Below are 13,446 nucleotides of genomic sequence, written 5' to 3'. Positions count from 1 at the left end.
ACGACATTTTAAATGTCTGAATAGTTTTGCTCAATTTTATTCCCATCACTTTTGATTGACTTTATATTTGATACTATGCATCACTGCTTCAGACATAGAATTTTAGTAAATTCTTTGAGCTACATCTTTCTTAAAATGTAGGCTATAGGTTATGCACAATAATTTTACTTAGGAAGTCGGTAATTGAGGCAAGTTATCACACAAATGGAACAGAACATTTAAAAAATAAGCATTTTGGCATGGAAGTTGTGAGGTGGCATTCTCATTCAATCTTGTAATTTCAAGCTAATCATTATCAATTTAAGGCATTTAACTATTTAACTGCAGACACATGTTCAAACACTACAAAGTAATGACTAAAAAGAGACTACTTTACCTAGGGTGTATTTAATCACCAATTTTGATTAGAATCCTCAAGAAAAGAGAATTGTATCTGAGGGTTTCTTTACTTGGACGCAAAACGTGTTTTTCTGAATAAAAATGGTTGATTTGGTCATTTGCAAATACTCTCTCTCCACTAATTGCCTAAAATTAATACTTAGAAACTGTCCCTTTCAAGAAACATCACTTGGCCCTGGCCAGTTGGCTCAGTGGTAGAGCATCGGCCTGGCGTGCAGGAGTCCCGGGTTCGATTCCCAGCCAGGGCACCCAACTGCTTCTTCACCCCTCCCCCTCTCCTTCTTCTCTGTCTCTCTCTTCTCCTCTTGCAGCCAACGCTCCATTGGAGCAAAGTTGGCCCGGGAGCTGTGGATGGCTCTATGGCCTCTGCCTCAGGCACTACAATGGCTCTGGTTGCAACAGAGCAATGCCCCAGATGGGCAGAGCATCGCCCCCTGGTGGGTATGCCAGGTGGATCCTGGTCGGGCACATGCGGGAGTCTCTCTGAGTGCCTTCCCATTTCCAACTGCAGAAAAAAAAAAAGAAACATCACTTAAAGTTAACACTAAAATAAGTGAGTGATACTGGTAATGTGTAATGTATACTTCACATCCTAAAGGGGATTGCACTAGGTATAAATTACTCAGGAAATTCCTAGGAAGAAAAAAAAATGACAAATCAATTGAAGTTGATTGGATTTGACTTAGGAAAATAAGGTAAACTGATGTTGGTGGGATTTTTCAACAGCATGAATGAACAAGAAAGTATAACAAGCTGGAAAATGGAAATACATTTCTATCAGGAAATTAAAAAAACATTGGAAGGTGATTTAGTGTTAATAAGATAGGATTAATTTATCATCTGTCACTTGGAGGGAAACAATAAATATCAAATTCATCAATAGTTGGAGTTTGGGTTAAATTTTTATTTATGTTTTGTGAATTTATTTTTACTTATTCTGAATTGATTTTATAAAATTTATTTATTGAATGTATTATTTATTTTACACATTACTGTTCTTTCACTACCCAAATATTATCTCACCTACCCTACCTCTCTCTCTACCTCATTACTTTAATCTCCCCTTCTTTTTTTTTCTCTCTTTTAATAATTTTATTTTTTTTAATGGGGTGACATCAATAAATCAGGATACATATATTCAAAGATAACATGTCCAGGTTATCTTGTCGTTCAATTATGTTGCATACCCATCACCCAAAGTCAGATGGTCCTCTGTCACCTTCTATCTAGTTTTCTTTGTACCCCTCCCCCTCCCCCTTCCCCTTTCCCTCTCCCCCCACCCCCATAACCACCACACTCTTATCAATGTCTCTTAGTCTCACTTTTATGTCCCACCTATGTATGGAATAATGCAGTTCCTTTTTTTTTCTGATTTACTTATTTCACTTTGTATAATGTTATCAAGATCCACCATTTTGCTGTAAATGATCCGATGTCATCATTTCTTATGGCTGAGTAGTATTCCATAGTGTATATGTGCCACATCTTCTTTATCCAGTCATCTATTGACGGGTTTTTTGGTTGTTTTCATGTCCTGGCCACTGTGAACAATGCTGTGACAAACATGGGGCTGCATGTGTCTTTACGTATAAATGTTTCTGAGTTTTTGAATCTCCCCTTCCTTTTAAAATCTAAACATAAAAAGCAATCCAGAAGACCGAGATTTATTTTATTCCTTAATAGTACATCAGAAAATTAGTAGTACATTTGTTTTCCTAGCAAACATATATGCTAATAACATCCACCTTTGTTTAATTTCTCCAGGAAGACCCACCACATTATGTGAGACTATGGGGAAAGCAGAAATTTGGCTAATGAGAACATATTGGGATTTTGAATTTCCTCGTCCGTACTTACCTAATTTTGAGTTTGTAGGAGGATTGCATTGTAAACCTGCCAAACCATTACCTAAGGTAAGTCTACTAGAGTGGAGGACATTTTTTTTTTTTACCTTATGATAACAATTCTGATTTTTTCTCTAAAGTTTGTAGTCTAATAACAGAGATATGCCACTGGGGACCTTCAGTTTATTACTTCAAATTAATTTTTCAAGTCAAAAGTGTCTCTTATTAGTAATAATATTACATTTTTTGAACTTTGATAGTTAAGCTGAAGAATGAAGTAGTTTAAGAAGCATGTTAAAAATATGTGTATCTATAGTGTCAGTACTTGACTGAAGGGATGAGAAACTAGAGCTTTGAAATGTCACTAACGAGACTGCTGTAGTCCCTCTAATAAGCATGATGGAATTATGAATAGGAACACTTACAGTGGTTGTTTCAGTGATAAAGAAGCTTTCATGTGAATGGTTGGGTAGAGTTCACAGGATTTGGTCCACAGAAGTAAGTATTGCCAGAAGACATGGAATCGGATAAGGCTTCCTGGATAGTAGTGCGCTTTACTGAAATAAGAAACAATTAGTGGAAACACTTTTTTAAGATAACAATTATGAGTTCATTTTCAAATTCACTTTAAGGAGCTAAAAGAATTTTCAGATGGAGATTTCTAGAAATTGTATGGGTAAAACAAGGTCTCTCTCTTAGCAGAGAGCTTTAGAAATAGATCGGGAGTCGTCACCATAAAATAGAAGACAGAACTGAGGGACCCATAGGTTGAATTGTTTTTTTGTGACCATCCATGATGACAGTTTTTTTTTCTTTTTAAGTAAAAAAGAAATTGTTTAACATTATTCAAAAGTTATAAAAGAATAAATGTAGAATGTAGACTATCAAAATTGTTGGAAGAAAAATAACATTGAGAAGCAAAAGATAATAAAAGGTAAACATAATAATAATATCATATTTAACTATATCCATAGGGAGTGAAGAAACACTCATTTGCTTGGGTTATAGGTAAACAAAAATAAGTTCTGTAGAAGATGATAAGTTAAATGGTGTTCCAAGTAGAGTTCTTGATTTCTGCTTTGGGTAAGATGTATATTTTTATTTCATGACTGTGAATATGGTCTTCTTAACAGCCAATTACAGCTGTAGGCAAACTCTATTGAGTATTATTATGGGAACTAATGAACCAATATCTAAAAAAAGATAGAATGAGAGCCACGGCATATTCTGTGGCCCACTACATAATACTTTGACACACTATTATGTTTATCACAGTTTCATAAAAACAACTCAGATATATTTTCAAAAAGGGAGAATTATTTCATGTCAAACCCAGTTATTAATACAGACATTTGAGCACCATGAACACCACTCATGTATTATATCTGTGATGAAATTATTTTGCCAATTGCTATATATACAGAATAACAAAGCAATGAGAGGCAGTCAAATCAAGAATCCAAATCAAACAGGTAGGTATGTAAGTCTTAAGGTGTGTGTATATTCTGTATTTTTAATTCAATTATGTGTTTAGAGAAATAAATTTAAAAAGTGGCTACTGGAGGAGGGAGTTGTGGAAGTAAAAGTAGGGGAGGGGAAAAAAGAGGAACTAATATAAGGTGTCGCAAAATTATTTGACTTTGTGATGGGCACACAATACAATCAACAGTTGAAATGCTATAGAAATATTTACTTGAAACCTATGTACTCTTATTGATGAACATCACCCCATTAAATTTAATTTTCTAAAAAAATAGTAAAACATTAATTCCTGGGACTTTAGAAATAGTCTTCTAACATTAACTAAGCTAAAAATAGCAATCTACTTTTATGGCATCATTATTCCCTTAGTAAATTTACTAGCTTTACATTAAGTAATACCAGTGATTTCAGGGCAACCACAAATGGTAGTTAAAAAGAGAATGCATGATACAACTCTGGAGGATGACTTATTAAATTAGATGTGAACAACCCCAATCCCAGACTTTGCAGTGCTCAACTCACACAACTGTAAGCAATGAAGAAGAGAATTTCATCTTGCAGAGAAATTTATATTTTACTCCTGTGCTAAGGCTCAAATTAAGGGCATGCAGTTAGTGTCACACTTGTGGGAAGAAAGAGAATCACTGCTTCATAAATGTTATCATGATTATAGCAGGAGTTTAACTGTGTTGTCACCTTTTAAACATATTCCTATATATCCCATTTTTAAAAACAGTCCTTTTTAGCCCTATGAATTAGGAAAATAATAAATATGAGAGAAATACCTTAAATACTTAACAGAAAATTAGATCAATTAATTTATAATTTATTGGCTATAAACTGACATGCTAAAAAAAATAAAGCCTAGTTCTAAATTTTTTATTGAGAACTTTCCTGCAAGGAATATTTTTTATAAGTTTGCAAATTCTATTGGTTTATAAAAATTAATCCTTGGGAGGGACAGTTTCATGTACTATGGGAAGATCTACCTCTTATCATCTAATTACTTAATATAATGGTTTGACTCCATGCCTTTATTTATAACCATTCATTATATTTTTAAGCCATAGTTTTCAGAAACATAACTTGTTTTAAAGAGACTGGATGATTCTATGCAGTAGAATAAAGAACCAGTCTATCAGTGTCTCTGGCACTTCTCTTGACCCTGCCTGTTTAGAAGTGTGAGTGAAAGTTTTTCATTGATCCTGTACTTTTATAATAGAATTTTATCTCTTCAGGAAATGGAAGAATTTGTCCAAAGTTCAGGTAAACATGGTGTTGTGGTGTTTTCTCTGGGGTCAATGGTCAAAAACCTCACAGAAGAAAAAGCCAATCGCATTGCCTCAGCCCTTGCTCAGATTCCACAAAAGGTCAGTACAACTTACGATTCTACTAAGCAGCCACTTTGCCACTTTGCTAACAATATTCTTTCAAGATGAAAGTATACATTGAGCATAACTGGCAGCATTTTCAGTAAAAATTTCTCAAATCACTAAAATGTTATGTTTGAGCACATTTGCTCATTTGCCTACAAAACTTGCAATACTATGAAAATGCATTTTTATAGTTATTTTTAAGGAAATGAAGATAATTTCTTACTATTTGAAATCTTATGACCTGCACTGATTACTCATAAAAGTTCTAGATAGAGGTTATACATAGAAAAATCATGGTCAAGAATATACTTTGTATCTCTAGGTTTTATTAGGACTCTCTCAAACTGTAATTGGTTTAGAAGTAGAAGTTTATTATTCTAAATGTCGTCTATAGTCAAAAAAATAATGATCCCTCATATTATTGTCAAACAATATATAATTTCTAATTTGATATTCAACTAAGTTATCTCTGTTTTTATTACAATTCTAGGTTTCTATTCTTTATATATAATTTCTTAACCTATAAAAATTAAGGTCCAAACAACAAAAAAAGCAAGATACAAAATAAATATTTAGAAATTAATTTCACTTTTATATTATAATAATAAACTATCAGGAAGAGAAACTAAAAATACAATCTCATTTACAATTGCTTCAAACAGAATAAAACACCTAGAAATAAATTTAATCAAATATGTAAAAGACCTGTACTCAGAAAATTTTAAGATATTAAAGAAAGAAATTGAAAAAGATTCAAATGAGTGGAAGCATATACCATGTTCATGGGTGAGAAAAGTTAACATCATTAAAATATTTATACAACCCAAAGCAATCTATAGATTCAATGCAATTTCTATGAAAATACCAATGCCATATTTCATAGAACTAAGCAAATATCCCCAAAACTTATATTGGACCACAAAAGACCTCAAATACCCACAGTGATTTTTAGAAAGAACAAAGTTGGAGGAATCATACTACCTGATATCAACTATACTACAAGGCCTTAGTAATCAGAACAGCATGGTTCTGGTATAAAAACAGACATATAGATCAATGGAACAAAATAGAAAGTCAAGAAATAAACCCACACCTTTATGGTCAATTAATATTTGACAAAGGAAACAAAAACATACTATAGGGTTAAGATGGTCTATTCAATATATGGTGTTAAAAATATTGGGCAAATACATGCAAAAAAATGAAACTAGACCACCTTCTTACATCATACACAAGAATAAATTTAAAATGGATAAAAGACAGCCTGACCAGACATTAGTACAGTGGAAAGAGCATGGGACTGGGATGCAGAAGACTCAAGTTCGAAACCTCAAAGTCACCAGCATAAATGTGGGCTCATCCATCTTGAGTGCACACTCACCAGCTTGAGCGTGAGGTCACCTGCTTGAGCATGGGATCACAGAAATGACCCCATGGTCACTGGCTTGAGCCCAAAGTTCACAGGCTTGAAATCCAAGGTTGCTGGCTTGAGCCCAATGTCATTAGCTTGAGCAAGGGCTCACTGGCTCAGCTGGAGCCCCCTGGTCAAGGCACATGTGAGAAAGCAATCCATGAACAACTAAGGTGCTGCAATAAAGATTTGATGCTTCTCATCTCTCCCTTCCTGTCTGTCCCTCTCTCACTCACTCTCACTAAAAATAAAAATAAAAAAGAATTAAAGACAAACATTAGACTTGAAGACATAAATATCTTAGAAGAAAACATATGCAGTAAATTCACAAACATTTCTCAGCAACATCTTTTTCTGATCTATCTCCTCAGGCAAGGGAAACAAAAGAAAAAATAAACAAATAAAACTACATCAAACTAAAAGGTTTTCAAACAATAAAGAAAACCATCAACAAAATGAAAAGACAACCTACTGTATGGGAGAACATAGTCACTGATACATTTCCTAAGGTGTTAATAACCAAAATTTATAAAACTCAACACCAAGAAAGAAAACAACCCAGTTTTTTTTTTAAAAAAAGAGCAAAGTATCTGAATACACAATTCTCCAGAGAGGACATACAGATGACCAATAAATATATGAAAAATGCACAACATCACTGATCATCAGAGAAATAAAAGCTAAAACCACAATGAGACATCATCTCACATCTTTCAGAATGGTTATCATAAATAAATCAACAAACAACAAGTGTTGGTGAGAATGTGGAGAAAAAGGACCTCATGCAGTGTTGGTGCAAATGCAGATTGGTGCAGCCACTGTGGAAAGCAATACCAGTTAACTCAAAAAAGTTCAAATAAAACTGCCTTTTGACTCAGTAGTTCCATCTTGGGAAATATATTTGAAGAAAACCAAAACAGTAATTCGAAGAATATATGTACCCCTGTGTTCATTGCAGCATTATTTGCAACAACTGAGTTTTGAAAGCAGCCCAAGTGTCCATCATTAAATGAGCGCATAAAAAAAGCTATGGTATATTTACACACTTGAATACTTCTAGGCCATAGGAAAGAAGGAAATCTTACCCTTCACAACAGCGTGGGTGGATGTAGAGAGCATTGGGCAAGGGATATAAGGCAGTCAGAGAAAGACAAATACCATATTATTTCACTCATATGTGGAAAATAATGAACAAAATGAACTAACAGGCAAAAAAAACACTAAGACAGGCTGACAGCTGTCACTACAGGGGGAGTTAGGGAGCTGGTTGGGGGGTGAAGGTATTGAATACAAAGGGAAAAAGAGAGAAAACACTCATGGCCATGGAAATCAGTGTGATGATTACCAGGGTAGGGGGTTAGGGGGAGGGGAGGAGTATATAAGTGGAATAAATGATGATGGACAGGGACTTAACTTGGGAGGTGAAAACAACACAGTGTGCAGATGAATTGTGCCCCTGAAACCTGTATAATTTTGTTAACCAGTGTCACTCCAATAAATTCAATAACAAGGAAAAAATTAGTTCAGAGATCTATGAATGAATATTATTCATTGCCAGAAAAAAAATGGAAACATGAAAAAAAAGTGAGAGGCAGCAAGTGTTTGGGATCAAAAAAGTATTGTAGTTCTGGAAAAAACTGATATAAGCAGAAACTGAAAGGGTGTTCTCATTAGTAATGTGCAGGCAAAGCCTATTTATGAAAAGGAAAAGGGAACAATTGCATAAACAAAAGGAAAAAAATTCTGTTAATGTTAATAAGTCAAGGAAGAAATTCTTCTAGGTACAAATTAGCTAAGTGATTCTTTAGCGACACACGGTGGTGCTAATTCTAAAGAATGTCTTTAATTTTCAGTGTAGGAGTCAGGATGTCTGCTTTCCTGTTCACTCTGCAAACAGTTGTTTGGAATACAGTGTGGTTCTCAGCCCAATCTATTGATAAATGTTACTTTGTCCAGTTTAGACCTTCAAAATGCTTGAAGAGTAAAACATACAAGGCAGTTGCTCTGGAATGGCAGCTTTGACTCCATTTTGAAGTGACTCCATTTAAATTATTTTTCATAACTCCTATTCATGAAATACTGAAGGACTCTTTATATTTGTATATTAGTTAACACTCTGTAATTGTCTATATAGTAATTAGGCCTGTTAAAACTTTAGATTTTTATTTCTAAAAACCTTTTATTTGTATTTCTAACAAACTTTCCTGTTAAGAGCTTGCCACCTATTATTAGTATATAATCTGTAAGTTGTCCTACAGAGTCCTCCAAAAAAAGATTGTGTTATGAAAAGTTAACACTACATTAAATAATACAGTAGAATATAAGCACACCTCCTATCTAATTCTCTCACCAAAACAAAACAAAAAAATGAATGAATGAAAGAAAAAAAGAAAAAGGAAGAAAGAAAGAAAAGGAGGGAGGGAGGGAGGGGGGAAAGAAGAAAGGAAAGAAGGAAGGAAAGAAAAGAGAAAGGAAGGGAGGGATGGAGGAAATACAGCCAGTTATTCAAAATCTGGACAATAAAAATTAAAGAAAAATTAAAGGTAATTATAGTTTTGGAAAATATTACATTTGAATCTTGAGAGTTAGGATGGCCTCCTGACAAATTTACATGGCATTTATGATTGTTTTAGTGCTTTTTAATCTGCAACTCTGGTTGACTAAAATAGTTTTATTTTATTTATTTTTTTCACTTACAGTCTCATTCTCCAAATTTTTTAAGTGATAACGTCACTTTTAAGTGATAATATAATATTAAATAAACTATTAGTACAAGCTCTTTCGAAAAAAAAATAGTAGATGTAAATGTCCTACTGTATCTCTCAATTTTTTTAAACTCCTCCTTTTGTACAGTCTTCTTAAATATCACATAGAGAGGGCTACATGATTAGGTAACTTGCCAGCCCTAAAATTCCTTAATGGTGTTTTTACTTGCAAAATTAAAGCACTGTTCTCCACAGGTTTTATGGAGATATGGAGGAGAGAAACCAGCTACATTAGGAGACAATACTCGGATCTATGATTGGATACCCCAGAATGACCTTCTTGGTAAGATTGAAGGGGAAAAACTGTATAGTTGGATGATGAACAAATTAAGTAACTATAGCAACTAAATTCAACCAACATTTAGGAATTTATCAGAGGGGAGAGGGTTTGGAGGACTGGATAAAGAAGGTGAAGGGATTAGCAAAAAAATATTTATATGGATACATAACATATAAACAAAGTCAACAGTATGGTACAGGGTCTAGGTGGAGGCAGGCAGTGGTGGGGAAAATGGCGACATTTCTAGGGGCAGACGGTGCACCGAGTGGTGGGCAGGCGTTGGTTTATTGAATTGTGCACTTGAAACCTGTATAGTTTGTGAACCAATGTCATACCAATAAACTCAATAAAAGTATAAATTTTTAAAAATCACCAAATATAACTTTAAACTTTTACAATTCGCTGCCAATTTTAAAGCAGATATAAAGATATAAAGAATTGGCCATTTATAGATTCCTGATCCCTCTGATTCATGAATGACTCTCATCACTTTTCAAATTTCAATCTCAGTTTAGATATTATCTCTTCAATAAAGTCTTTCCAAACAATGCAAAGGGAGTTAATTCTGACATTTTCTGAGATCACAGGTTTCTAAGATAACAATAATCTCTGTGTTCAGTTTCTAGAGAAAATGCTGCCTTCTTCATTGGTTTATCCTGTAGTTTTTCTCCATCTCTCTGAAATTCTGTTAGCATATTATAATGAAATTTTCATCTGCTTCTTACCCAACCCTCAAACTAGGTCATCCCAAAGCAAAAGCTTTTATCACTCATGGTGGAACTAATGGGATCTATGAAGCTATTTACCATGGGATCCCTATGGTAGGAGTTCCCATGTTTGCTGACCAGCACGATAACATTGCTCACATGAAGGCCAAAGGTGCGGCTGTGGAGGTGAACATAAACACAATGACAAGTGCAGATTTGCTCAACGCCTTGAAAATAATCATTAATGAACCTTCGTAAGTACTACTGCTTCAAAAAGCTTACCATTGATTACATTACCCATCATATTCAAGAATGTCCAACATTTTGTGTATTTGTAATCGGTATATTTTGAAATAACATAACTAATATAAAAATTACTTTTTAAATTAATTCCTCAAATTGATGAAATTATTTGCTAAAAAAGCAAAAAAAAAAACCCCTCAAATTTTATTTATCTATCTTTTTTCAAAATAATGTCAATGATGACATAAATTTTCAGATATTGTTTAGATCATCTGCTTATTTTTATAAGTACATATGCTTCTCTAAGTATTATAAATGTTCAGTAAGTACAAAAAAAAGAAGTGATAATTTGCCAAATCATTAATTATTCAAAAATAGCCATCATTAATACTGAGTGCATTCCATATTAGCCAGATGCATATATACAGGGAGAAGATAGAGAATAGTTAATAACTTTATAAATATAGATTGTGTGAATTCTTAAAACTTTAAAATTTATCTGATTTAACTAAAGATTAGTTTAAAGGAATCTATAACCTATATTGGACTTTAGATACCTATAATTATATCTTAGTTTTTTTTCTCTGAAAGAGCTCAGCAAAGTTAAGAATTTATTGTTTTAAGTGGTTTTTGTTTTTGATTTGTTTTTAATTTTTTTGATTGTTAATTTTTACTACATGTTTTCAATTTAGCCATTATCAGTTTAATTCAAGCTATGGAAGAAATCTCATCTCTGATATGTATTAAATTTTAATTTGTCAATATTTGTAGTACTTACTTTCCTCACATTTATTTAGTCTTTTTTTATATTTTAAGGGAGTCAAATTTCTCCATTGAATCAGAGATTATTTATTCCAAAATATGTATTTTGGATTTGTTTTTAAATGAATATATCATATGGAATTTTCACTCAATAAAAACTCATGGATAATATATTTCTTGAGATCATGTTTAATGATACTTGCTCACTGCCTTGATATGAAAATGATAACTATCTGAATATATAATACTTAGCTCTTTCTCTTCTTCAGAATTATGTAATGGTTACCCATAGTCTTCTAGCTTTAAATGCTGTTATAGGTTTTGAGAACTATTTGATCATTTTTCTTTTTACATGTTTCTTTTCCAGTGTGGAAAAAATATTTTTGATTTTTTTAATTCAGAAACTTAATTATGTTGTATTTTTTTGAATTATTTTGTACATTTTTCCTGGATTACAGTGATTTCTTCCAATATATTAATATAGATAAAAAATTATTTAATTTTTAAATTTTTTCAGAAAGTAATTTTTTATGTTATTAGAATTACTTTTAGTTCCATTTTTTATCTCTATTCAAGGATCAGGTTTCATTGTTCTTTATGTTAAAATATTTTCAATTGTTTTCTTTCTTCAATATTTTCTAATTGTTCTAATCAGTTTTTTATTTTCTTAATTCACTAAAGTTGCCTCCAATAGTTTATAATAGTCATTTTTTCAATGATATTGCCATTTTTAATTTATTTAATCTTGTATGTGCTTTTTTTAATATTTCAAGAGCTCACCTATATCCTTTATCACCTCTTCTTGTTTTATAATCTGATATTTATCTCTTAATACCAGTGGTCCCCAACCCCCGAGCCGTGGACGGGTACCGGTACATGGGCCATTTGGTACCGGTCTGCAGAGGAAGAATAAATAACTTATATTACTTCCGTTTTATTTATATTTAAGTCTGAATGGTGTTTTATTTTTAAAAATTGACCAGATTCCCTCTGTTACATTCGTCTAAGACTCACTCTTGACACTTGTTTCGGTCACGTGATACATTTATCCGTCCCACCCTAAAGGCCCGTCTGTGAAAATATTTTCTGACATTAAACTGGTTTGTGGCCCAAAAAAGGTTGGGGACCACTGTCTTATACATAACTCTCACATTTTTGTTACATTTCAAACCTCTCCTTACTGTAATTGTGTATTATGCCTGTGTCATTTTTTTTTGTTCCCTCCCAATATTGTGTATGCTTTTATCAAAAAATGTTTTTCATCTTGCTCTCTCAGTATTTGCTCTGAATTTGTATATGTGCCTTATATTTAAACTTGTCACAGGTTGTTTCAGATTCAGTTACTTTTATTCAAAGGCAAAAATTGAAGGCTAGTTATACCATTCTATTCATATTTATGAAAACTGAAATTCAGGGGGTAGGAGAAAAACTCAGATGAAATTTTATGTAGACTCATTTTTACTGAAACTATTTTGAATAAAAGTTTTTATCAAAGGCTTGGGATTACAGTTATCTAGACAAAAGTGTCAGTGCACCCGTTTCCAAAAAGAGATCAATTACCAGTACAGGGGTAGGCAAAAGTGGGTTTACAGTTGTCAGTACGTAAACCACAGTTTATTCTTATATTATTACAATCATAACCTTGGTTTTCACTATTTCCTCCTACTCACATTTTAATCAAATGACTTTTACTAATATGTATGTTTAAGTCATTTTCAGATTATTATAAAAATCAATTCAGGAGCTGGGTCTGGGGTTAGGAGGTTCAGTAAGACTTACTATAATTTTTTTTCTCTTGATATCTAATCTTTTAAACTATTACTGGTTGTTAATTGCTGATAATTTGTTTCATTTTACCAAAATATCAGAGTGAGAAAATTCTGTAGTTTTCAAACTCCACTTCATTGAATGCTCATTAAATTTTAATAATGATTTGAAAACTATTGATGTAAGCAACAGAAAGAATCATAAACATTCTTAGAATTTTCCCAGAGAATACCTAAAATTATTTATTTTAAAATACCTTAACATAAAACCTAATATCAGTTCTGAAATTATCTGGGAACAAAAGAATCTAGTGTAGACTTTACATATGTATATATTTGTATTTCATTTTCTTATTCTTTAAAAGAATTAAGGAACACAAAAGATTATATTTAAGTATATAAACCATAGTA

The 13,446-nt window shown here is 32.6% G+C and overlaps 1 protein-coding gene across 4 annotated transcripts in view; it reads left to right on the top strand.

Annotated features, from left to right (window-relative positions):
- The window catches only part of LOC136405425 (UDP-glucuronosyltransferase 2A2), a 66,257-nt gene that overhangs the window by 49,579 nt on the left and 3,232 nt on the right, over window positions 1-13,446 (top strand). For all 4 annotated transcript variants that reach the window (XM_066384821.1, XM_066384822.1, XM_066384819.1 and 1 more), the window contains 4 exons: window positions 2,164-2,312; window positions 4,964-5,095; window positions 9,473-9,560; window positions 10,299-10,518. In XM_066384821.1, coding sequence (XP_066240918.1) covers window positions 2,164-2,312; window positions 4,964-5,095; window positions 9,473-9,560; window positions 10,299-10,518 — 589 coding nt within the window. The remainder of the gene's footprint in view (window positions 1-2,163; window positions 2,313-4,963; window positions 5,096-9,472; window positions 9,561-10,298; window positions 10,519-13,446) is intronic.

Source organism: Saccopteryx leptura, chromosome 5, assembly GCF_036850995.1.
Source record: "Saccopteryx leptura isolate mSacLep1 chromosome 5, mSacLep1_pri_phased_curated, whole genome shotgun sequence".
NCBI lineage: Eukaryota > Metazoa > Chordata > Mammalia > Chiroptera > Emballonuridae > Saccopteryx > Saccopteryx leptura.
This window is presented reverse-complemented; position numbering and strand designations above follow the sequence as displayed.